Source organism: Chaetomium tenue, assembly GCF_020726465.1.
Source record: "Chaetomium tenue strain MPI-SDFR-AT-0079 chromosome Unknown F5144scaffold_3, whole genome shotgun sequence".
Lineage (NCBI taxonomy): Eukaryota > Fungi > Ascomycota > Sordariomycetes > Sordariales > Chaetomiaceae > Chaetomium > Chaetomium tenue.
In genome coordinates, this window is record NW_027117331.1 from 3,836,001 (window position 1) to 3,860,488 (window position 24,488).

Here is a 24,488-nt window from a genome sequence, read left to right on the forward strand (position 1 = left end):
GGGGCCTTCATTCGATTTAACTTTGTGGGGACCCCTGGTATAGCGGGGATGATGCCGGAGTCAGGCACAGTTTCTATTCTCCATTTCGACGCCATTGATAGAAGATACGGAGTATTCGTGTATTGCACACGCCGAGACCTTTACAAAGAAAGCCGGCGTCATTGTGACCTCGAAGATCACCTGAAACTCAACCAACCATGGCACTTGCTGCAGCCCACATCCGCATTGCACGGCCAACAGATGACATCGACAAACTGCTGCCTTTCTACCGTGATGGTCTCGGGTTTGAGACCCTCGGCAGCTTTGCCGACCACCAAGGTTTTGACGGGGTCATGCTAGGCCACAAGTCGGCTGGCTATCACCTCGAGTTCACACGAAGCCAAGGTCACGTCGTTGGAAGGGCGCCTACCCAAGACAACCTCCTCATTTTCTATCTCCCAGAGACCGACAGCTACGCCAGGGCAGTGGCGCAGATGGAAGGAAGTGGCTTCTCGGCCGTTACGAGCTTTAATCCTTACTGGGACAAATGCGGCAAGACTTTTGAGGACCCGGACGGATACAGAGTAGTGCTTGCCAACATGGCCCCTCCGCACCTGCCTTCCGTCTGATGTTCGCCGATTTCGAACGGGGTCTGTACATACAATTGTAAAATTCAGATGAATGACGCCCAATATTTGTCGAGAGCTTCCCCGCGGCTTTTACCGAGTCATGTCTCAAACCGTCTTTCTACATTGCGGATAAAGTGGGTGCTTGCAGCAACGTCGAGATGAGCGCGGGGTCTCAAGGGATGGAAAACCCCAACTTCAAAAATCGAGTAACCCCGTTTCTTCCGATCCTTCTGGCCAACACAATCACAGCCATGGGGCGGTTCCGGCTCTGGTGGCTCTGCTTGACGGCAGTCATTGCCACCGTTAGTAGTCAACAAACAGGGCAGCATCCAGACTGGCCGCGATGGTGCGGGAAGGTTTATCAGCCTGGGTGAGTATAATCCAGCTCTAAATACTTGGGATATCTCTCTTAACTGGCTCAGATACCCAAATTTTGACCCCGGCGGCCAGACTTTCCCACCTTCAAGCCCCCTTGTCCCGGGACAGCCGCTCCTCCACCTCCTCTTCCGTCCGCGGTACAGCCTCTACCTAGATAGTGAAGAGTACGGCGAGTTCGTGGTGAATGCCGAATTCTCACTGTATCACGGCACGCCCTGGCCAAACACACCAAGCTCATCCAAGTGGGCCAACCGGTTGATTTTCTCCATCAACGTTGTCGAGGACGATGAACCCCTTGTGCAAAACACAGTTCTCGTCAACACCACCGGCAACGTCTTTTGCTTCGAGCTTGCCCGTCTAAAGCCGAGCCTCACTCCCATCGAAGTAGTTCTCTACGGCGCCCCAGAGGATGGCACCCCAGCTTGGACTGCCACCACCACCCTCCTCTACCTACCCTCCAAGCCCAATGGTAGCGTGACGCGCATCGACAACCTCCGTGGCGGCCTCTACTTTAGTAACCCGTCCACAAACCACACTTTTACGCCGTTCTTCCCTTACGGATTCTACGCCTCTTATGATGGCTTCCTCCGGCACAATGACACATCCTTGATCGACCAGTACGCCGCGCTCGGCCTAAATGCCATGACGCCCCTAACCAGCTTCAACGACTCGGGCCCAATGTTGGACTACATGTCTCGTATGTCAACCCACTCCCCTCCTAAAAATCCCACTTTGCTTCCAAACCCCACCACCAACTCCCCATAGCCACCCCTCAAAGAACCAACTAACCCCCCCTCAGAAACCAACCTCCCCTACATGTACTCCCTCCGCGACATCTACCGCAACACCACCCTCATCGCCCCCAACCTCCCCCCACCTACCAGCCCCGCCACCACCGGCCTCTTCGCCTACTGGACCGCCGACGAGCCCGACGGCTGGCAAGACCCCTTCACCCTCCCGGCAGCCGCCCAGTCCCTCCTCCACGCGCTCGACCCCTACCACCCCGTCGCCGTCACCCTCAACTGCGCCGACTACTACTTCGGCCCCTACTCGGCATCCGCCGACCTGCTCATGGCGGATGTCTACCCGATCGGGATTAACGCGACGTGGTCTAAGTGGGGGACGGCCTGTAATGCGACGTATGGGGATTGTGGGTGTGATGGCTGTGAGGGGGTGGTGCAGGATGTGCCGTGGAGGTTGGAGCGGTGGAAGAGGTTGGGGGTGTGGTTGGGGCGGTGGCCGAAGACGGTGTTGGTGAATCCGCAGGCGTTTCATGGCGAGGATTATTGGTTGAGGGATCCGGGGGTGGGGGAGAGTTGGGTGATGGTGTTGTTGGCGGTGAATCATGGCGTGAAGGGGGTCATTTCGTGGGTGTGGCCGACGAGTGAGGTACTGGCGGTGGCGCATGGGGAATTGGCGAGGGTGTTGACGAGGGGGGAGGTTTTGGGGTTTGTGGTGGGTGGGGAGGGGCCGGTGGTGTTGGGGGTGGAGGTGGAGGGGACGGAGGTGGTGGATGTGGCGGGCTGGGTGGTGGACGGGAAGATGTTGGTGAGCGTGGTTAACGGGGGTTATGTGGATGTGGAAGAGGTGGCGGTTCTGGTACCGAATGCCACCGTCATTGAGAGCACGCCGTGGGGAACTGTCAAGTGGAAGTTGGAAGGGGGCAGGTTGTCGGTTCCGCTGCTGCCGGCTCTGGCGACAAGTCTGGTAATCCTGGATTTGCGAGGGGAGGGAGTGTGAAGTAATGTGCATGTTGAACGCTATCTAGGGTATCCGTTGAACTCAGTTTCACTTTCCACACCTCACCCATCTTCCACATTAACAACCCCAGCTCCCATCTCCATTCCCCTTTCCCTTCCACCCCTTCCCTTCCACCCCTTCCCTTCCACCCCTTCCCTTCCACCCCTTCCCTTCCACCTCATCACCTCCCCGCCCACCGCTTCTCCATCCACCTCAATGGCAGATACAACAACCCCGACACCACAAAAGCCAACTCAAACCCAATATCCCCCGTCGTCTCGGCGATCGGCCCCGTCCACCACACCTGCGCCATACTCGGCACGACCAACCCAAAGCTCAACACCCCCGCCCCCAGTGCCGCCACCCCCCACGGCAACCTCCCCGCATCATTCCACGCCTCAATATCATACCTCGCACAATCCCCCCCCCGAAACACAAAATGCTCCACCAGCACCACCGCCAAAAACGCCGAGCTCCAATACCCAATCAACGCCACAAAATTCTCCAAATTCACAAAAAAGTCCCCCGCCGCCCGGATCCCCACCGGAATCACCACCGCCGCAAACACCAACGAAAACACATACCGCGGCACCCGCGCCAGCACCCGCGGCGGCAGCAGCAACAGCTGCAGATTCAGCGTCACGCTATACGACGTCGCCGCCAGGTTGCCCAGCAGCGAGAAGGACAGCAGCACGACCAGGAACTTGCCGAACCCGCCCGCGGGGGCGAGCATGGCGGCGAGCACGCCGCCGACGAGGGTTTGGTCGTAGGCGGCTTGCCAGTGCGGGGTGTTGGGGATGGCGTTGCCGATGGCGGAGCCGAGCGTCATGAGGAGGATGGTGGGCGTGGCGAGGCCGAGGTAGGAGTAGGTGAAGATTTTGAGGCTGTTTAAGGGGGAGGGGTTAGAGGGGGTTGGTTATAAGGGGGGAGAAGGTGAGGGAACAAGAAAAGAAAGAAAGGTCGTGGGGGGACATACGAGGAGGTATCCGGCTTCATGTAGGTCGTGAAATCCGACGACAGACACGCCCACGGCACCATGTAGGAGGCAACGATCATGCCGTACGACAGCACGGACGAGGCGGGCGGGGGCGCGTCGTAGGTGACCTGGTTGCGCAGCTCCTTGCCGCCGGTGCCGACGGCGACGATGATGGAGATGATGGCGGGGATCCAGGCGTAGCGCTCGTACATGTGCAGCACCGTGTACCCGCAGAAGGAGATGCCCAGCGTCAGGATGGCGGTGATCACGATGCCCACCGTCACGCTGAGGTTGCCGTCCGCCACGGACGAGAGGCACTGCCCGCCGATGACGGCCATGATGACGCAGAAGCCTGTGAGGGTTGCGAGGTTGAGCAGGACGGGGATCGTGACGAGGTAGCGACTAGGGAGTGTCAACAATGGTCCGCCAATGGTTGATGGTCAGTGGGCAAACGGCCAACCTACCCGAAGCTGTACCGCGCCTGCAGCATCTGCCGCATGCCGGTTTTGGGGCCCAGCGTGCACAGATAGGCGGGAAGGAGAGTAGCCAACAGCGTAAAGAACAGGATGATCAGTGCGCTGTCCCTCAAATTGAGGCCATAAACCGGGGCAAGCATGCCGAAGGTGATGCTGTCGACTGTTAGCCACCACACCCCGTTTGACCCACACACCCAATGTTGCTCACCCCAGAATATTCGTATTCATAGACCACCACAGCGTAAAGATATTCACCGTCCTCTCCACAGTCCGCTCCTTGGCCGGGATTGGTGTGATACCCCGGACCTCAACGCGGCCAAGGGTGATGAGCTTGTGGAGGAGATGCCGGGAGCGGGCCCATCGGCCGGCGGGGGCATCGGCAGCGGCGCCATGAACGGAGTTCCGTTCCGGGTCGCTCCCCGGGGCCATGTCGTCAATCTTGGCCTCCGAAGCCATGGTGGAAGAGAGCGTTTGTAGGTCTCCCGCCGGGAGGTTGAAAAAATTGTCTCACAGTCACCGCTTGGTGGGTTTGGTAATCTGTAAAGAACGGCCACAACAAAAAAAAGAGAAAGAAGGGATAGTGACACAGGAACCCGTTTGGTTAATGAGAAAAAAAAAAGGCATCGGCTCAGCTCCGAGTCGGCGAGTGTGATAGAGTTGTGCCGGACCCACCTGCGGCCCCCCGCGGGAATCGACATGGTCGCCGGGGGGAAGGCCTAGATCGGCGCAGGCCTGGATCGAGGGGGGGAGATGGACGATCTCCTGGACATTTAAGGGCACTACTATATCTATGTAGTTTATAAACGAAGTCGGCGATGGTCATGTTCTACTCTTGCGCGCGAGGCCACACCATCTTGTGGATGGAGAGAGACAAACGGTCAATTGCGATGAGAATGTCGAAGCTATCACACCCAGGGTTGCTTGCTTGTGACTCCTCTCTTTCGGCCCGTAGGTCTGATACATGGATTGGCACACTAGTAACCCGGCCTAAACTGCCTGAGGAAGACACACGCTTGAGATGCTCTTCCAGTTGCAAAATAATTGCGAGCGCCTGAGTTGAGGAAGGGTGTGATAAGCAAACAGAAATTCATGCCCCGCGGCTATCCGCCCCCACGCGACCACTGCCCAGGGCGCCAAGCCGGTTCTGGCCGAAGCTTCGCTCCATCCATCACCAACACGTACCCAGGGTTAGGGTCAAACCTCATCCTCAACCACCCCCGTGCCCCCCCATGTGCGCTTTCACCTAAGCCAGCCCAACCCAGAACTTCCTCCAAATGCTCGACGCATCGTTCAGATCAAATCGATCACCAGGCGCCTGACCACTGCCACGAAGCTTCTTCTCCTCGACATAAATCTCCTCCAGCACGCGCCAGTCGTAGATAGGCACGTACTCGCGCTCGCCGTTGCGGCGCTTCAGCCCCGCCGCCTCGACCGAGTACAGGAAATCGACGGTGGCCTTCTTGCGGCGGCGGTCGACGATGATGATCTTCTCTCGGCGGCGGGGACCGCCGGAGCTGCCGGTGCTGGAGGGTGCAGGGGTCGTCGACGTGCCGCCGCTCGGAGCAGGCGTGGTGCCCGGGTTGGTGGTGCTGAGCCACTCCTTGGGGTCGCGTAGGAACTCGGTCACGCCGTGGCTCCCGAGCAGGTTGTCCGTGACCCAGGGGAAGTCGGCGACGCAGGGCGAGACGAGGATCGAGTAGGTCGGGAACTTGCATGTGTCGGGGAGGAATTGGCACCTGGCAGATGCCGTCTCGACGGTGATGTTGTTGGCAGCCTGCTCGGTGGACTGGTCGGGTTGGGCGGGTTGGTTGGGATGGTCGGCGGCTTGTTCGGCGGGCTGCTCGGACGACTGGGGGTCTGCCTCCTGGGCTTCTGCAGGATCGCTCCCGGCCATCGTCGCAAGGGACCGGGCAGCAAACGACCGCAGTCTGGCCTCGTGGAACGAGAGCGATGCCTGTAGGGAAGGCCGGGGCTCTTCCCGCCTGCTGCCCGTGTTGGCCTGGTGCGCCGGCGCCGAGCTCGAAGGCACGACCGCCTCGGCACGCGACGACGGCCGCAGCATGGGTAGCACCGTAGCGGCGCTGCGGCGCGACGGGCTCATTTGGGTGCCCAGGGAGGGCTCCGGCTGGCTCGCCGAGAGGACCGCCCCGTTGTTGCCGGGCGGAGGGGCCAAGGAGGCGACCTGGTCGCTGGAGCGGCGCTGGATCTTGCTCCGCTCGGGGATGCTGCTCTGCGGCGCCAGCTCGAGGGGTCTCTTTCGGCCCAGCGTGGCCACGAATTGGTCGTCGGTTCGGGCCGAAGCTGTCGGCTCGGGCTCTTGGGCGACAGTCGATGTCGCTGGGGTCAGCTGCACACCGACGTGCGCGCTTTGGGACTGTCTAGTAAAATCGACCATGCCCTCCGTCGTCAAATTCTGAGCAGCTAAGTGCTGCTGGTGCGGCTGGGGTGACTGGGCCACAGAGTCGGCGACAGTGGAAATGGTTGCCTGGCTTGCTGTGTCGGCAGTGCGTCTAGATTCCGAGTTCTCCAGAGCTGCAATCCAGCCCAGGAGCTCCTGGCTGTCTTCCGGGGGAGGTGACTTTCGTTCGTTCGCCGCCATCTCTTGGAGTTCTTCAAAGGAGATGGTGTCGTGATAAGTTCGGTCGCAGTGAATCTTGCTGACGGTGGGGAATCTTGGGCTCCAGAAACCAGTGTTGCCTTCTTTGTCAAAAGAAAAACAGCGGAGATCGAACACCGGGGGTGTGGGAAAAACAAACGAGGGGCGCTTTCCGCAATCAACCCCGGGCTCGATTCGCAGAGAGATAGCCCTGTTTTCCTCTGGCCTGATAGACTCCGGGTTCACAGATGAGACAAACGCAGCAAGCTGGTTGGCATTCAGCTCGACAACATTTGTGACGACAAACACTGGCTGCTTCCCAAACCGCTGCACCTCGTCTTTATTCTCCAGGCAACCCACATAGAAGTGCGTCCATTTGAGGCCCGGGATGCTGTATGTGCGGGCCTTTGCCACATCAAAGCGAGCACCGACAACCGCAAAGTCGCCAATGTCCCCAAAATGCCCGATGTACTCCTTCTTGAGCCTTATTGGGCAGCAGTGGTAGGGCTGCCACCGAGCGTTAAAGTCAAAATAGGGGTCATCCGCTTTGAGAACAAGGCCCTCTCCTCGTGCAGTGATGCACTTGGCAAAAACCCGGCGTAGGTCTGAGACGGCAGACGGCCTGCCACAGTCAATGAGCTCTCGCTTCACCAACGAGGATCGGCCGGGAACTTGGGTGATAACACTTTTGAGACGTTGGAACCTCTCCGAATGCTTGACGGCAAGAAGCGATTCGTTGTCTACCATGAGCAGGTCGTAGTAGACGATCATGAGATGCTCCCAGGGGTGAGCCTGCGAGTCCTTGTCGGTCCCTAGGAAAGAACCAGACCGAGAGACATGTTTCCTGATCTTGTGGAAACCCAGGACCTTGTGGTGCTTGTCACTGTAAACCACAAGCTCACCCTCTAGAATGCAACCGTGTCTCAAAGGGCAAGACGGCTGCCCCAGCTGCAACGACTTTCGAATTGAGCTGCGTTCGTCAGTACACCCAAGCTCATATGACATTGAACGCAACCTACTCATGCAGGGCCATGCGGTCCCTTGTGCTGTCTTTGCCACTCTTTGAGAAGATCTGGATACAGTCCCGGCCTTTGCTGAGATCGATGTGGATCTGGCAATATTCTCCATCCATCTTCTCCTCACAACTGATCCGTCCCTGGACCATGGACAAGCAGTGTTTGATGCTCCTCCCTTTCATCCACATCTGGCGACCAATCTTGACTCCTAGAGTAGGCTTCAAATACTCTGCCAACTCGCTCTTGCCGGTGACAGTCCGGTCCAACTTGAGGGTGTCGAGGATGCGTCCAGCAACAGCCAGATCATCTTGGACTTTCAAGATAGTGGGGAGTAGGGGGTGGTAGCCTGCGCAGACGACTCGCTGGTCGAGAACAACAGGTTCGTAGTTCTTCAGGAGCAGCCGGGTGAGCCATTTTGCGTCTCTGGCCGACAACCGCCGGTACAGCTCTCCAAGGGAGAGCTCCTGGTCAGCGGGCCGGTTTTCGGCTGAGCTACGCACAGCAGGTGAGCTGAAACGGCAAGCAGCAGCTATGCTATGGAGGAGCCCATCAATCTCCTCAACCGTCACAGACCTGTCTGTGGGTGAAATGGGATTTGGCTAAAACTTGTCAATCTGATGTATTCCAAATAAACAACAAGCTGAAGAAGACACTCACCGTCTGCTTCAGGGTCCCTTCAACACAGTCGGCCAAATCAACGGCAGCCTCAGGGTTGGTCCATCTTCCCAGTTCTGCGATACGAGACCGGCCCAGGCCGAGCGCACGGCCGATGATGGCCTGGAGCTTCTTTTCTCGGATGAAGTAGACCCTGTCAGTCCTTTTCTCCGGTAGAAGGGCGGAGAGGAGCGGGGCGCTCTTGTGGTCGTCACGGTGGAGCAATCCGTGGTGTCCTCTGAACCATTCCTGGATGATGACTGCGTTGCTCCTCAACCCTGATCGAGCAAGTCGATTATCTTCAAGACGTTGCAGCAGGTCGCAAACATAAGAAAAGGAAAAGGGCATGATTTCCTGCCACCATGTGTCGAAGTCGGAAGAACAAAGATGGGCATTGAGTTTGGTTGAGGAGTCGGTGTCTCTGTCAGGTTATATTTGGGGGCTGCTCGCAGGCAGCAGACCTCTCAGCTGAAGGAGCAACATCTAATAGGAGCCAGGTGAGGCCTTGAGGCCAATTCGCTTGCCAGGCTGTGCACTGAATTCGCTCAAGGCAGGCGTGATCAAGTCGCGTTGGATCCGATCAAAGGACTTGGCACGGGAGGCGTTGTAACACGTGGGCACGTGAGGGGGTGTACACCGTGCGTATGAGGTCACTGGCATACTGTGACTATATCTGTGAGCTACTCTATCGTTAACCAGAATTCATTTTAAATATCCAGCTCTGTGATGTCTTTTTGCTGTTATTGGTATGATCCACTTACAAAACTCCTATTTTAATCCCATGTTGTGCTACCTGGAGTCAGTGCCAAACCCGCTCTCCTGACACAGACCGTGCGACATGAGGGATATGGCACTGTCACTCTTTTTCCTCCTTTGTGTTTTCACTGGTTCATCATTGTTGAGTCTTAGCCAACCATGAGCTAACCATGACACTCTTTCACGCTTTAATTCGGACCCACCACATCACCTCCCGAAAGAAGGTTGCTCATCTCCGCAAGGCAGCAGGCAAATTTGACTGCTATGCTCTTCTTCGGAGCGGAGGTTGTCCGGGCATCATGTACTGCAAGGGCGGCGAGGAAAGTGTGAAGGAATGGGTAGGGGCCGTCCAAGTAAGCTATCGAAAACACAGAGTGAAGAGGGTTGTCCACTGACTTCAATGCAGAGACTTCGCTATAAAGACTTTCAGCTGGTATCAAAACCTGCTCCGATAGAGTCGAAGGTAGTTGAGCCGGAAGAACGGATTGGTCTGTTTGAAGTCGAGTCTGTCAAGGAATTTGCAGCCGCCATGGAGAACAGAGGCCTATCGGAGTGGTGGAAGCGAGGAATGGAATTCGCATGACCTGCGTTTTCAAGCGTTCTCAAACCTATCACCACCAGCCGGCCGGACATCGCCCCTTAGAGGGCCCGAGTTTATTGCTACAGTCCAACCTCTAGAATACATTCCCCCAACACGGAATTACCCCCTCCTCACAACCCTCCTCAGCCGCCCCAGCACCCCAGCAAACCACGGCGTCGCCCACACGCTCGCCACAATCCGAACCGGCAGCAGCACCTTGGTCAGCGCGTACGCCAGCCCAACCTCCACAAGAATACGATACTTCGGATCCGCCTCCCACCGCGACAACACCGCATCCGCACCCACCACCCCCTGCCCATCCCCCTTCCCCCCACCCTCTCCCTCCACATCCCCCCCCTCCCCCTCCGTAACCCCTACATCCCCAAACCCAAACAACCCCCTCCTCCAAAACCACCTCTCAAACCTCCCCACCCCCTCCCTCACATACCCCCCACAGTGCGCGACCATCCACGCGACGGGAACCTGCTCGGTGTAGTGGAACAGCGCAAACAGGCCCGCCAGCGGCACCACGGCGGTCAGCTCGTGCAGCAGCAGGAAGGCGACGACGTGCGTGGTGGGGGCGCTGCGCAGGCGCGTGGTGTAGTGCTGGAGGGGTGGGGGCAGGCGGGTGAGGATGCGGTGGAGGCGGGTGGTTGGTTTTTGGGGGGATGGGGAGGGGTTTGGGGGTGTGGGTGGGGGGTTGGTATTGCTGCTGCTGTAGGGTTGGCGTTTTGGTGTTCTGGTTTTGGAGGGGAGGGGGTTGCGGAGTGGTGGTTGGCGCGGCGGCGTGGGACGGCGGAGGATGCGCGCCGCGAGGGATGGGAATTGGAGTGGGAGGGGTTGGTGGGGGGGCATGCTGGCGGATGTATCGTCGTGGCGAAAGTACCGAGGGGCGTTTGAAAGCCGAATGGCGGGCGGAGGGCTGTGGTCTGCGCCGGAATTCGTGATAGCTGTGATGGTCGTGTGTTTTATGCATGTACAGTAGGTAGTTACAGAGCTGGGGCCCGGCACCACCGGCAGGCATCGCAAGATTGGTGGGGTTGGCGTCTCGATGCACGGGCCACATGCTCGTTGCCCTTAACAACTGGGTCCCTGAGCTTGCAGGAAGCCCCTGAATTGGGTCAACGAGATCGATTGTCTATACACAGAATCCACACTCATGGCGAGACCTAAGAGGATAAGGAAAATGGCAGAATTGGCCATCGATAAAGAAAAGAAAGGAATAATAATACTAGCTATCACAGTAAGAAAACTCGGCAAAAGCTCACCAGCTACCCCCCTTTGGGATTTCTCTAGGAAAGATCTAAGGGAACATGGCACTTGAATGTCTTTTTTTTTTTTTTTGCCCTGGCTTGAATCTGCAACGTATTGGGCGGTGTTTCTTGTTGGGAATTGACAGGAATGACCTTGCATACCTATGCTCCTAGTGTTGACCAACGGGTAGTTTACAATTGAGGGTGCCGCCCATCTGAGATTCGACTCCCATCGTAGCGGTATAGGCAAATCACCTGTCTTTACCAAACCCTGTTTAGCAGAAGTGACTTCATGTAGTTGGGAGCCGCACAACGAACACAATTAAGGTAGTTATTGCTCGCTAGGTTTCCATTACCATAATAGCAAGTTAAAAAAATGGTTTCGCTCTTTGACTTCTCCTGTCCCCATCATGAGGACCGATGCTGAGTAATTTGTTCCAGGCTATCGCTCACATCTGCTACCCCTGACCCTCTCCCCTTCTCAGAGCGATTACCACACCAAGCAAAACCCCCGAGTTTGGACGGGTCTTTGTCCATGGAGTAGTTCTATAGTTCAAGAGCCCCTTGATTCTTGAGAAACGCCTCAGAGTCGAACATGCCTTGGTGCATGCCGTCGCTCGTTTGCCCAAGGCCATCTTGGCCAATCTCATCAAAAAACGCCTCCCAGTCGAACACGTCTTGGTGCTTCCCATCGTTTGTTTGTCCAAGACCCTCTTGGCCAATCCCGTCGAGAAACGTCTCCTAGTCGAACACGTCTTCTTGGCCACCTGCATCGAGAAACGCCTCCCAGCCAAACGGGTCTTCACATCCGTGACTATTGGTTACTTCGTTGGTCGAGGGTGCCGGCCGAACTAAATCGTTGCATTGAGACTCCGAATGTAAATCCTGGGCTTGGATTGTCGAGGTTGGCGTTTTCGAACTTTGGGTCTGAGGTGGCGATGCTGGAATGTGCATTTGGGCTGTTGGCATATAGCAAGCGTTCATGATTTCGTTACTCCAAGCCCGAATCCGAGAATCGCTCCTAGAGTTGATGTACGGTGGCTGCATACGGAATATTGGGAGATAGAAGCAATCCACGTTCCGGACTCTATAGAGTTTACCCGATCTGTTGCTGGGGCCTAGCCAAGCAAATAGATTTGCTCTGAAAGGCCTCGACTTGACAACCTTTGCCACCGCCATAAAGACTTGTTTTGACGCAAGGTCGGGGATAGGAGCAGGGTCGCATATCCACGGCCCCTTGTGGTCCGGTTCGTGGCTCGCCTACTGCCGCCGAACAGGTGGCGCTGGAGACTGCTTGTAATGTTCCGGACTAAGGTCCGTTACCCCGAAGCCGACGAGGACACAGTGGCATTTCTTGGCACTCTCCGGAGCCACCTAGGGCTCCTTGACGGTTGAGGAAAACGGGGTCTTCCAAGGCACTATTCCGGCCTCCAACAGGTCCTCGGATCCCCACTGCCACGAATTAACTGAGCCCCAAGTTTCAGCAGTCAAATAGGTTAAGTTGTGTTTGTCAATGCCCGCAGGGATTGGTATGGACCAGCCGTAGCGATTGATGGCGAGGTCCTGAAGATATTCGTATCCTGGTGGATAAGAAGCGGCTGCAATCTTCGGAGTTGCTGCCTCGATTACGTCGCTTTCGTTCGACTCCATAATGTCCGCTCGATGCGTGGATCGTGAAAATAGTTGAATACGAAACAGAATTTAAACTGAACGCTGCCGTTGGTTTTGCCCGGCTGATAGATGCGAAAAGAACGGATGTGTATCCGATGGTAAAAAAATGGTGGAATTGGGAGACACAATATGAGGATGGGCGGCGTAGGTTACGAGAGAAAAGAAAAGAAAGCCTCGAAAGCTTTAGATTTGAGGACGGGTAATCTGAAGCCTCCCGAGTCCCCTTCCATGTTTGTGGATTTGATTTGGTGCAGCGCACTTTCCCCATACTACTATTTAGAATAGACAACCTCCAGTTTCGCGAGGCGTGATTGAATACCCAGTTTCAAACCTTCCTTCCTCCTTCCTCAATCCGCTTTCTCTCAAACAGCTGGTTCCTGGTTGTTTGTTAGAAGCTCCACACTTCGTTAAGTTTCCCAGGACTCCATAAAACCACCCCCTAGAGCAAAACAACCAGCATTTACACCTCAGCTTGGAATAGAGCAGCGCAAAATTATCGGCTTGTTCAATGTGATGTATTGAAAGAAAGCAGAAAGCCCCTGGACGTCTGAAGACCTTCTTAAAGCCATGCCGTCACCAGTTCGCCAGTCTTCAATGGGGGCGGGGAGAGCCGCTGAGCTAACCACCTTCAAGAGAGGCTTGCTGCCGATTGCCCCGCCCAATGGCCGCTCATACATATTAAAACGTGGTTGGCATAACATCTTAAGCGGTCCAAACCGCGAAATCCCCCGGTGCCCAACGGCTGCTGATTCAGGGTCTTGCCAGACCAAGACCGACAAGATGTTTAAAGCACCAAGAGGCCGCATGGGGCAACCATTGACCAACGACGAGGAGGGAAGGCCGCAGACCTCGTGATGCATTCAAGTCTTCCGAGGCCAAGGCAAATTCATCACAACATGCTTCTCTTGAACTGAGTTGGCCTTCACAGGGGCTGTTTTTGTTCTGTATTGGATTAACGAGTTCAAGAAGAGGTAGTCTTCAAAAAGAAACCGAAATCTCTATCCTCGCTTCCCTAACCAGTTCTTATGATGGTCCCAGTTTACTCGTAGATCCAGGCCTTCTGGGCAGAGTCCCACTGGACGAGGTCCTCGTCCTTGAACCACAGAGCAATCTCCTTGTTGGCGCTCTCGACGCTGTCGGAGCCGTGGCAGACGTTGCGGCCCATTTGCAGGCACAGGTCGCCGCGGATCGTACCGGGGGCCGAGGAGAGGGGGTTGGTGGCACCGAGCATGGCTGGGAGTGGTCATGTTAGCTTTGGTTTCGTGAGCGTTAGGGGAGGAGGGTGGGTCCATACCGCGGCCAGTCTTGACGGCATCAAGGCCCTCCCAAACCATAGCGACAATGGGGCCGCTGTTCATGTCTATAAAAAGAGTCAGTATGGTGAAGGTCGGGGGACCGTATGGGGCAACATACAGGTGACAAGGTCCTTGAAGAAAGGCTTGGACGACAGGTCGGAGTCTGGAGCCATTAGTGTGCTGCCATTGTGGCTGAAAAGGGGGACAGAATCCTACAGTGCTGCTCGAGGTGCTCCTTGCCGGGGGAGACAAGCTTCAGGGCAACGAGCTTGAAGCTGCATTTCCGGGTTAGCACAGATTGACGGGCCGGACACAGTATCCAAGCTTTCTTACCCGCGAGTCTCGAAGCGGCCGATGATGTTGCCGACCAGCCCACGCTAAGAAAATGTTAGACAAATTGTCTGAAGGTTGGGAGCCGAGGGCTGCATACCTGGACGCCATCGGGCTTGATGGCAATGAAGCTGTCGCCGTGTTAGTCCATGGTCGACCCAAATGGCGGGGTAAAGTGGTCGAGAGAGTGGATGGCGGGGTAATCCAGGGGGAGAAATCTCGCGAACGGCGAGGGTTTGGGAGTAAACAGCGAGGGAAACTTACGTCCGCTCGGAAGTCGACATGGTGGCTGGTTTTGGGGGGTTTGAAGTTGGTTTGGAAATGGGTTGAGCTTGTGGATGTTGCGGAGAGAGGGAGAGCGGAGGATTTTGTTGCGGGAGGAGGGTCGGACAAGTAGGTCGGCCACAGAGGAGCTCGAGTGTGGGGTTGCGGAAAAAATAAACGAACATGCAGAGGACCAGGCCCAGGCTCGCCAGGGTTAGGTATCCATACATGAAGCTGGACGAGAAGCCCCGAGCTGGCGCCCGATCTCTTCCCTTCTGCTGCTGTTCATCTGACTGCCCAACTGGACCCTTTCTCCTCTCTCTCATCTGTTGCTCCACCTCCATCTCTGCGGCTACCCTCGGACGACCTGATACACAGCAACGATGCAGTGCCGACGTGTCTATACCCAACCGTCCAGTCGAGAACGAGTGAGTTGTTGAAGGGATCGGTGAGCTGTAGCTTGTGTTTGAAGGTAATCAGAACTCAATTGATCTTGGCGATGGACAATTACAAGTCTCTGAGGAAAACGTTGGCCTGGATCGGTAGATTGGGCGTTGTTCAGTCCTGAAGGTGCTTTTGGCGGCTCTTAGCGAACCACGATGCCTTCTTCCAGCACATGTTTTTGCCAGCGCGCAGAGAGTTACCTGGGTAACTGGTACCTTAGGTATTCAATTCTGCCAGGTACAAGGTGCAGTACGGTATTGAACGATGTTGCAACCCCTCTCAATTATCAAATCAGGATTTGCTTTCCCAACTTGCGGGTGCGGCAGCTTAGGGACCCCGACCCTCCCCTCGTTTACCACCCATCCTACAACAGCCTTGCAATTATGTTTTCGCGTTTGGGTGTTGTTCCTCAAACACTCGATAATTTGTTGCGGGTTGCAAAATATTCATTTATAGGGGCATTGACCGGATAAAAGAGTGCCGCTGAGCAGGGGTGAATAGCGTTGCGGGGCTCACGGCCGGTGCAAGGTGGCCAATCTGGGGTGCCAGCTTTCAATGGAGATGGGACAGCTTCCACTGATCCTCTTGTGGAAAGCGGATGCTTCGAAACAAACATTGGTTTTCAAGCTAGCCATTGAGTACCTCTACGGCCCTGGAGGTCTCTCGATGAACACGACAGTGATATAGACGTCTTTTCTCTTTTTGCTTTTGTTTTTGTTTGTTTTGGTATTCCCCAGTCCACAGCCACAGGCGGGCGCGAGTTGAAGATGCACGTCGCAGGGCCGCTGTCGTCGACATGGACGGCCTACCTCGGCCTGCTATCTGCGCTTTCGGCAGCATTTGCCCCTGCAGGTAAGTCCTTATATGTCCACTGTGGCATCGGACGATGCAATTGACAAGTATAGTCGCCGTCAAGGAGCACGACTTCAAAAAGTGTCACCAGTCCGGCTTCTGCAAGCGTAACCGGGCATTCGCAGACCACGCCCTCGGCTCGAGCTCATGGGAATCACCATACAACGTCGCGGCCGACTCCGGGTCATTCAACAATGGCCAGTACCAGGCCGTAATTGTGAAGACCATCAATGACAGCGGCGAGACCGTCCGGCTGCCCATCACCGTATCCTTCCTCGAATCCGGGACGGCGCGGGTCACGGTCGACGAGGAGAAGCGCCAAAAGGGGGAGATTGAGTTGCGCCATGACAGCAAGACGAGGAAAGAGCGTTATAACGAGGCGGAACAATGGGCGATTGTTGGAGGCTTGACTCTCGACAAGGCCGCCAAGGTTGATTTTCAGGACAAGACGCAGCTCACCGTCAAGTACGGCCCGGCTTCCAAGTTCGAGGCCATCATCAAGCTTTCTCCGTTTAGCATCGACTTCAAGAGGGATGACGCTAGTCAGATCAAGTTTAACGACCAGGGCCTTTTGAACGTTGAGCACTGGAGGCCAAAGATTGAAAAGCCCGAACCCGAAAAGAAGGAGGGCGAGGAGGACAAGGCAGAGGAGACAAAGGAGGAGGAGCCCAAGGGCGAGGACGAATCGACGTGGTGGGACGAGACTTTTGGTGGAAACACCGACACCAAGCCTCGCGGCCCGGAGAGTGTTGGGCTTGACATATCGTTTGTCGGATACGAGCATGTCTTCGGCATCCCATCACACGCTAGCTCCCTTTCGCTCAAGCAGACCCGCGGCGGCGAGGGCAACTACGAGGAGCCGTACAGGATGTACAACGCTGACGTTTTTGAGTACATCCTCGACAGCCCCATGACCCTCTACGGCTCCATTCCCTTCATGCAGGCCCACCGCAAGGATTCTAGCGTTGGCGTCTTTTGGTTGAACGCCGCTGAGACGTGGGTTGACATCACCAAGGGCAAAGACGCCAAGAACCCTCTTTCTCTGGGCAGCGAGTCAAACACCAACACGCACACGCACTGGTTTTCCGAGAGCGGCCTGCTGGACGTGTTTGTCTTGCTTGGCCCTACGCCCAAGGACTTAACCGCCAAGTACGGTGAGCTCACCGGCACCACTGCTATGCCCCAGGAGTTCTCCCTTGGCTACCATCAGTGCCGCTGGAACTACGTCTCGGACGACGACGTCAAGGATGTGGACCGCAAGATGGACAAGGCCAAGCTGCCCTACGACGTTATCTGGCTCGATATCGAGTACACCGACGAGAAGAAGTATTTCACCTGGGACAAGCACATGTTCGCGGATCCCATCGGTATGGGCGAGCAGCTAGACAGCCACGGCCGGAAGCTGGTGACCATCATTGACCCGCACATCAAGAATGTCGACAAGTACCCTGTCGTGGAGGAGCTGAAGTCTAAGGAGTTCGGCGTCATGAATAAGGAGGGTAAACTCTTCGAGGGCTGGTGCTGGCCCGGTTCGTCGCACTGGATTGACGCGTTCAGCCCTGCTGCACGCGAGTGGTGGTCGTCGCTCTTCAAGTACGACACATTCAAGGGCACCATGGAGAACACGTGGATCTGGAACGACATGAACGAGCCGTCTGTCTTCAACGGGCCCGAGACAACCATGCCCAAGGACAACCTCCACATCGGGAACTGGGAGCACCGCGACGTGCACAACCTGAACGGCATGACGTTCCAGAACGCCACCTACCATGCCCTCATCACCCGGAAGCCCGGCGAGCTCCGCCGCCCGTTCGTGCTGACCCGCTCGTTCTTCGCCGGCTCGCAGCGCGTCGGCGCCATGTGGACGGGCGACAACCAAGCCGAGTGGGGTCACCTCAAGGCGTCGATCCCCATGGTCCTCAGCCAAGGCATCGCCGGGTTCCCCTTTTCGGGTGCCGACGTCGGTGGTTTCTTCGGCAACCCCGGGAAGGAGCTGCTAACGAGGTGGTACCAAGCCGGTGCCTTCTACCCCTTCTTCCGCGCGCACGCGCACATTGACGCGCGCCGACGTGAGCCGTACCTTGCCGGCGAGCCCTACACGACCATCATCGGGGGCGCACTCCGCCTACGCTACAGCCTGCTGCCGTCGTGGTACACGGCCTTCCGGCAGGCTCACCTCGACGGCACCCCCGTCCTCAAGCCCATGTTCTACACGCACCCGTCCGAGGAGGCCGGCCTCGCCCTCGACGACCAGTTCTTCGTCGGCAACACAGGCCTGCTCGTCAAGCCCGTCACCGAGGAGGGCCAGACCTCGGTCGACATCTGGATCCCCGACGCCGAGGTCTACTACGACTACTTCACCTACGACATCATCCCCACCACCAAGGGCAAGACCACCACACTGGAGGCACCCCTGGAGAAAATCCCACTACTCATGCGCGGCGGGCACATCTTCGCGCGGCGCGACGTGCCCCGCCGATCGACGCAGCTCATGCGCTGGGACGACTACACGCTTGTCGTGACCGTCCCCCGCGACGCCAAGGCCCCCGCCGCTGAGGGCGACCTGTACGTCGACGACGGCGACTCCTTCGACTTCCAGCACGGCCAGTACCTCCACCGCCGCTTCGTCTTTGACGGCCGCGCCGGCAGCCTCGTCTCGGTTGATGCTGAGGGCCGTGACCCTGCTGCTGTGGTGGAGGGCCCCTGGATGCAGCAGATGCGCTCTGTTGGGGTTGATCGTATTGTTATTGTGGGTGCGCCGGCGAGCTGGGCGGGGAAGAAGACTGTTACTGTTGGGAGTGAGGGCAAGACCTGGGAGGCGAAGGTGGAGTTTACGCCGGCTGCCAAGGGCAGGGCGGCGTTTGCGGTGGTCAAGAAGGTGGGTGTGCGGATTGGTGCGGATTGGAGGATTGGGTTTTGAGGGGTTTGAGGGGAGGGCAGGGGAGGGGCTAGGGGGTGATTGGGTTGGGGAACCATCCGCACCGCACCTGTGCCTGTGGGGAATGGGGTTCGCGCCTGCTATACTGTGTGATATGGGGAGCAAATTTTATGTGTGTGTTTGTTTGTGTACGCAACCGGCATATAGACTTGTTGGATCCATGCTATTTCTTGATTTTTACGTGTTGTGTCGGGATGTTTGTCTGGGCTTGCGTCGTTTTTGCTGTGTCACCTCGTACCGGTGGTGGCTTTTCGCTGTCTGCCACCAGCAAACGGCGACGTGCAGGATGAAAGTATCACGCGTCGTGGCTTGGAATGCCGTGGCTGGCCAATTGTTTGGCCAAAGCGATACGAAGCAGTTGTCAACTCTCCGACGGCCTTTCGGACCTAGCCGTGTATGCCGTGTTGCCCCTTGGCTGCATGGCGTGTGGTTTCACAGGGCTGGACCCGCCCTGCCGCCTTGCTTGGGAGATTAGCGTGGATGGGCAGCGGAATGGGAGGCTGTTGTCCTGTTTGCCGGCTCGGATCTCATTCCCAGGGTAGAGTGCGATGGGGCTGCATCCTGTGAGATGGGCTTGGCGTGGTGTGGAATGGTGATCGAGAGCCTGGCTGGCGACGCGAGAAGAAGTCAACTACCAATTGCGAACCTATGGATGGAGTTGCCCCTGAATTTGTCTTTCGTGGAAGTGTTGGACAAGTCAGCGTGATGCGGTGCGACCTGGGCGACGTTACCTTGCTGCATGGGTATTGAGACAACCTATCCTATGCTTGCTTCCATTTGTTCTGGACCGTGGCTTCGCGAGGTTGGATTGGATGCTGTGCTTCCGGTACCTGACGCTTGCCGCGACTAGGATCGGGATGATTGGTTCAGGGTGGGATTCTTTCGGTTTGCGTCTGCCTTAAGCGGGGACTTATAAGGGGCTTTTAACCGCCATTCTTGTTTGTCTTTGGGTATTCTTGTTTCCTGGGATCCACGAAACGGACGATCTCTTCCTTTTGGGCATTCACTCTTTTCCCCTCCATCCGATACCACCGGACGGACAGGTTCTCTTTCTTTTCGAACCTCTGACTTCCTCCCCGTTTCTCACGACGTTGTCAAACTCGGGATCTCAACCCTCACTCTGTTCGGTTTCCATCCATACATTCATTCATTCATCCACCGTAATAAAAGTCCCCCAAAATGAAAGCCACAACCCTCCTTACTCTCCTCGCCACGGTGACGGGCACCACCACCGCCGCCCGCCTCCCCCAGCGCGCAACAACCCGCGGCAACACCCAACAACAACACCCACCCTACCGCCTCCTCCACACCCTCCCCAACACCACCCCCGGCAACGCCCGCCTCCTCGCCACCAGCGATGAATCCACTCAAGGCGGCGCCATCCTCACCCTTCCCCCCTCCTCCGGCGGCAACACCACCACCAGCCCCAACACCACCACCCCCCTCCTCACCTCCATCTCAGGCACCTTCCGCGTCCCCCCAGCACGCATGCCCACCAGCGGCCCGACCGCCAACAACCCCGCCACGCTGTACGCGGCGTCCTTCTGGATCGGCGTGGACAGCGCGTCCGCCTCCGCATCTGCTGACTGCGGTGGCGGGTCGCTGCGCGCGGGCGTGGACATCTTCTGGGACGGCACGCTGGGCGGGGCGCAGACGCCGGTGGCGTGGTTCCAGGGGCCGGGGCAGGTGGTGGAGGAGGGGTTTTATGCGGGGGAGTTGGAGGTGGGGGAGGGGGATTTGGTGCGGTTTACGTTGGAGGGTTTGGGGGGGGAAGGGGGGGAGGTGGTGGTGGTGGGGGAGAATTTTGGGGGGAATGTTACTTGTGATGGGGGCGCGCCGGCGCAGAGGGTGAGGAAGGTGTTGCCGGCGGTGGGGGGCAAGGGCCAGAAGCTGTGTCGGCGGGAGGCGGCGTGGGTGGTGGAGGATTTTCCGCTGGAGGGGAGGCCCGAGTTTCCGGTGGCGTTGGCGGATTTTGGGGGGGTGACTTTTGGGGCGGGGGTGAAGCTGGAGGATGGGAGTGAGAGGGATTTGGCGGGCGCGGAGGTGCGGGATGTGAGGCTCGCGCCGCAGGGTGGGAGGTTGACGAGCTGTGAGGTTGTGGATGGGAAGAAGGTTAAGTGCGCGAGGGTTGTGGGCGAGAACTAAGCTAGTGTATGAGTGGTGGTGTAATTCTATCTAAAATAGAGTGGAAATGGTGTGTGGGCAGATAAAGGGCAAATAATGGATCTCAAGACGTATGGTTTACTTCATTGATATGGTTTATTTCGAGCAAAAAAACAGTCTAATATTAAAGCCGTAACAGTGATCTCTAGTTCCCCATGGGCACATCACACGACATTGCTCATCGACCCCCTATTAGTGGACCGGCTCCTAGGCCTCCACGCCCTCCGCGACGACGAGCTATCCAGGCTCTGCCGCTTCTCCGTCTTCTCGTTAAACTGCTCGTCCATATCGGTGACCCTATCCTCGTCCTCCTCTCTCGGCGACTGCCTAATCGAAGCCAGCCGGGTCATGCTATTATCCGGTCGCCTGTTGTGATAGATATCCTGGAAATCCATACCTGCCTCCACAACCGCCGCCCTGCTGTTTGCTCGCCTACGCATGGCCGGGCTGGAAACCGGCGGCAAAGGATCTTGGCCGGGACCGAGGGCGGGGCCAGGGGCGGGGGCGGGGGCGGTGGCCTGATACCCCGGAGGCGGCTGGACCTGAGTCCAGTACAACGGCATGTCCCGCATGCCGCCGGGCTGGACGAGGTGTGGCGTCTCGAGACCCATATCGTGCATCTGGTGCATGAGCTCGACGGCGAACTTGTTGTGCCGGTTCAGGCGGAGTAGCTCGTTCTGGTAGTTGCTCTTGTGGAAGAAAATGATGTTCATAGTGATGCTGCTGACTTCATCGATGGTCTGGACCTCGGAGATGATGCGCGGCGCGTAGTCTCGCTTGTTCTGGAGGCAGAAATCTAGCATCCGGGATTTGAGCTCCTCGATCTGTGCCTCGGACGTGCCGAAGCGGAGCTTCAAGTTGATCGGGTCCGCTAGACCCTGACTGCGCCTCTGGTTGAGGATGAAGAGCGTGTTCAACACAGAGTTGGGGGCCTGTACCACGTGGCCTTCCATCTTTTTGAACTCGGTGTACAGGAGCGAGACCTCGAGGACGTAGTAGTCGTCGCCCCTCATCATTGAGCCTGTGTTGCCGTAGATGGTGACGCGATCGCCAACATCAAAGGGGTGCTTGACAAAGACGAAGATGATGGACTATCTACGTTAGCATATAGGCAGTGCAAAAAGAGGGAGAGGCAACATACCTGAAGGAATTCCTGGGCGGTGGCCTGCAGCAACCATGACAGACCCAGAATCACGGTACCCGTTGAGGTCAACGCAGCAGCCGCCGAGTTCGAAATGATGCTGATAAAGACAATAATGACGATGACCACGATAAGGAACATAAAGACTTCATCCAGTTTCTTAATGACGGAATCCAAGTCCTTGAGCGAGGCCGCGATAGCCTTCTTTTCCAAGTGGATCTCGTTGCACACCATCTCGAGCTCCTCCATGGAGATATCGCCGTTCAGATCCTTGTCAAAAACGCCAAAACACGCCTCGGCATCTTCCTGGGCCGGGAACGCCGGGAACAGATCCTCAACCGCCACAGTCGACTTCTCCGGCTGGACAAATGTCCGGTAGAAAACGCGGGCGAGCGTGTAGCTCGACTCGGAGTTCCGGAGGAGCTCCATCACGACCTTTCGGGGGTGGTTGCCCTTGAGGAACTTGCGGCCGGTAAAGTCGCCGGCCACGCGGTTGGCGGCGTTCCCGACCTTGCTCCAGACCTGGCGGGCATTGTTCTGGATGTTCTTGAGCGGCGACGGATACTGGCCGGAACCTCGTCTGCTAGACGGAGAGTCCCAGACCGGATCCTGATCCTCAAGGCGGGTTTTGGCGTACGCGTATAAGGTGACGAGATACTCGATGTGCAGCGTGTTCTCACGGATGCGGTGAGAGTATGTCCGCAGGTGGAAGGAGGTTGCGATCCACTTGATGAGGACCTTCTCCACCAGGTTCAGCGTCGCGAGGACAAACAGGGCAATGATGACCTTGAAGACGACGTCGATCCAGGTGACGTAGGGTGTCTTGTTGTCGTCGTCGGGATCGACAACACGATGGTTCAGGATGGGCTTGTATGACACCAAGACGGCCAATAGCCACAAAAATAAAGCCGTGGGGAATTCGAGCTGGCGCCCGATATCCCGCCACTTCTTGTGGTTTGTTGATCCGACGGTATCGGCAGCGAAGGCGACAATGGGAGGCAGAACAGAGGTGACGATACGAGCAGCCCAAAGGGTGAGCCAGAGTACCTCGAGCCAGATACCGAACCACAGGAGCTGGACACCACCAGGTCCCCCAACCGGATCCCCCTTGCGATCGTAGGCGTATAAGTCGAGAAAAACAGGAACGAGGATGATGATGGCAGGGGGGATGGCGTAGAGGATGTAGCGTAGGACACGAGGGAACTTTTTGAGCCATCGCCACAGCTTGGTGAGCCAAGTTGTCTTCGCGGCCACGGGGGCGGCAACGACTGTCGGGGCTGTGGTTGTGTTGAAGGCATCCTCAACCCCTTCCCGATGGCTTCTTGTCTTTGACCTGGGCCGATTTGAGTCGCGCTCCTGTGTCGACACAACGCGCTCAGCACGAAGGAGTTCTAGGTCATCGTGTAGCCTATTTGCGGCCTCCCTGGAGTCGCGCGGGCTAAGCGGTGCCGTCTCGGGGGCTAGATGATCGGGGTCAACTTTGGATTTGATCACATCGTCGGTCTCGGGGCTCGGGTTGGAGTATGACGGCATCTGTACATGCAACGACGGCCTCACGGGCGGAGGCGGCGGCGACTCTGCGGATGAAGCCATGGTTACCGCATTGAAGAGAGTGACTGGGTGGAAGTAACTATGGCTCTTTGGGACGGCACGAGAAGAAAAGGAGAAGGCAGAGAACACGCTCCACGCTCCCCACGTGCAGTGAAGCAAGCACCACAACTTTGATGTATCGACTCCGCGGGGTCTGACGGGTTTCCGATATCCCCGGTTCACAGGGTGATCGGCACAGCGACCCACCAACTACCACCCACCCATAGATTGTAGGACGGGTTCGGATCAAGCACGTCAAGGTTTGGTGGTGGTGTTGGCTCCAGTCAGTTGCCAGTTTCCCGGCCTAGTATTCCACGACGCGGGATGGTTCCATGGCCCGGCTGTGATCGGCAGCCGGTTCATCCAACGGTTTTTCTCCTCCATTGTTTTGTTCGCCATCTGCGATGTGAAAACCCTTTGGTAAAACGAAACATCCCTTCAAGTTGCCAGGTTGCGCAGAGTTGGAGTGCGAAATCCCTGCCGCAGGAAAATGCAACTCGAACTCGGCACAGAATTTCCGATTGCTTTCGCAAAAGTCACTGCCCGGTGTGTAGGAAGTTGTCTTGGCCGAGCCTCGGAACCACGAATCAGGTGTTACCCACGGCTCAAGGGAACTGACAGAGATTGCCATGCTCTGTGACGGCAAACAACATTGAGTCCCTGGCCCGCAAAATCTGTTGGCTGACTCGTGTTGCTGCATCTCGAACGGTTCCCACTGGCCCACGAGGAAACCGGAAGGAGCGGGGGGGAGCGGAATCGGGAGAGCT

The 24,488-nt window shown here is 57.0% G+C and overlaps 9 protein-coding genes across 9 annotated transcripts; 4 read left to right on the plus strand and 5 right to left on the minus strand.

Moving 5' to 3' along the window:
• Positions 1-197: 197 nt before the first annotated feature.
• On the plus strand, positions 198-2,901 carry F5144DRAFT_620118 (uncharacterized protein; the record flags this gene model as incomplete). Its single annotated transcript, XM_066792002.1, has 5 exons — positions 198-563; positions 657-705; positions 816-978; positions 1,031-1,683; positions 1,786-2,901. The coding sequence occupies 5 exons, from the start codon at positions 198-200 to the stop codon at positions 2,724-2,726; spliced, it is 2,172 nt and encodes a 723-aa protein (XP_066645295.1). The 3' UTR covers positions 2,727-2,901.
• Positions 2,888-4,900, minus strand: F5144DRAFT_531041 (permease for cytosine/purines, uracil, thiamine, allantoin-domain-containing protein). The gene is made up of 4 exons (XM_066786936.1): positions 4,387-4,900; positions 4,167-4,331; positions 3,703-4,104; positions 2,888-3,610 (listed from the first exon to the last, which is right to left on the minus strand). The coding sequence occupies exons 1-4, from the start codon at positions 4,632-4,634 to the stop codon at positions 2,908-2,910; spliced, it is 1,518 nt and encodes a 505-aa protein (XP_066645296.1). The 5' UTR covers positions 4,635-4,900; the 3' UTR covers positions 2,888-2,907.
• An 86-nt stretch (positions 4,901-4,986) lies between these two features.
• F5144DRAFT_569433 (uncharacterized protein) lies at positions 4,987-9,124 on the minus strand. The gene is made up of 3 exons (XM_066788697.1): positions 8,448-9,124; positions 7,794-8,389; positions 4,987-7,744 (listed from the first exon to the last, which is right to left on the minus strand). Exons 1-3 carry the CDS (start codon positions 8,790-8,792, stop codon positions 5,422-5,424), a joined length of 3,264 nt encoding a protein of 1,087 aa, XP_066645297.1. The 5' UTR covers positions 8,793-9,124; the 3' UTR covers positions 4,987-5,421.
• Positions 9,125-9,336: 212 nt separating this feature from the next.
• On the plus strand, positions 9,337-10,111 carry F5144DRAFT_509877 (uncharacterized protein). Its single transcript, XM_066786525.1, has 2 exons — positions 9,337-9,553; positions 9,607-10,111. The coding sequence occupies exons 1-2, from the start codon at positions 9,371-9,373 to the stop codon at positions 9,781-9,783; spliced, it is 360 nt and encodes a 119-aa protein (XP_066645298.1). The 5' UTR covers positions 9,337-9,370; the 3' UTR covers positions 9,784-10,111.
• Positions 9,901-11,098, minus strand: F5144DRAFT_628971 (uncharacterized protein; the record flags this gene model as incomplete). The annotated part of the gene is made up of 1 exon (XM_066792359.1): positions 9,901-11,098. Exon 1 carries the CDS (start codon positions 10,633-10,635, stop codon positions 9,901-9,903), a length of 735 nt encoding a protein of 244 aa, XP_066645299.1. The 5' UTR covers positions 10,636-11,098.
• Positions 11,099-13,743: 2,645 nt separating this feature from the next.
• On the minus strand, positions 13,744-14,613 carry F5144DRAFT_591991 (nucleoside diphosphate kinase; the record flags this gene model as incomplete). The annotated part of the gene is made up of 7 exons (XM_066790320.1): positions 13,744-13,937; positions 13,999-14,064; positions 14,118-14,162; positions 14,216-14,274; positions 14,333-14,376; positions 14,430-14,460; positions 14,594-14,613. 7 exons carry the CDS (start codon positions 14,611-14,613, stop codon positions 13,744-13,746), a joined length of 459 nt encoding a protein of 152 aa, XP_066645300.1.
• A 787-nt stretch (positions 14,614-15,400) lies between these two features.
• On the plus strand, positions 15,401-19,022 carry F5144DRAFT_569441 (glycosyl hydrolases family 31-domain-containing protein). The gene is made up of 2 exons (XM_066788698.1): positions 15,401-15,889; positions 15,943-19,022. Exons 1-2 carry the CDS (start codon positions 15,805-15,807, stop codon positions 18,807-18,809), a joined length of 2,952 nt encoding a protein of 983 aa, XP_066645301.1. The 5' UTR covers positions 15,401-15,804; the 3' UTR covers positions 18,810-19,022.
• Positions 19,023-19,868: 846 nt separating this feature from the next.
• F5144DRAFT_203990 (concanavalin A-like lectin/glucanase domain-containing protein) lies at positions 19,869-21,059 on the plus strand. Its single transcript, XM_066782943.1, has 2 exons — positions 19,869-20,513; positions 20,610-21,059. Exons 1-2 carry the CDS (start codon positions 20,007-20,009, stop codon positions 20,970-20,972), a joined length of 870 nt encoding a protein of 289 aa, XP_066645302.1. The 5' UTR covers positions 19,869-20,006; the 3' UTR covers positions 20,973-21,059.
• F5144DRAFT_203968 (Mechanosensitive ion channel-domain-containing protein) lies at positions 20,893-23,874 on the minus strand. The gene is made up of 2 exons (XM_066782942.1): positions 22,132-23,874; positions 20,893-22,081 (listed from the first exon to the last, which is right to left on the minus strand). Exons 1-2 carry the CDS (start codon positions 23,722-23,724, stop codon positions 21,155-21,157), a joined length of 2,520 nt encoding a protein of 839 aa, XP_066645303.1. The 5' UTR covers positions 23,725-23,874; the 3' UTR covers positions 20,893-21,154.
• Positions 23,875-24,488: the final 614 nt, after the last annotated feature.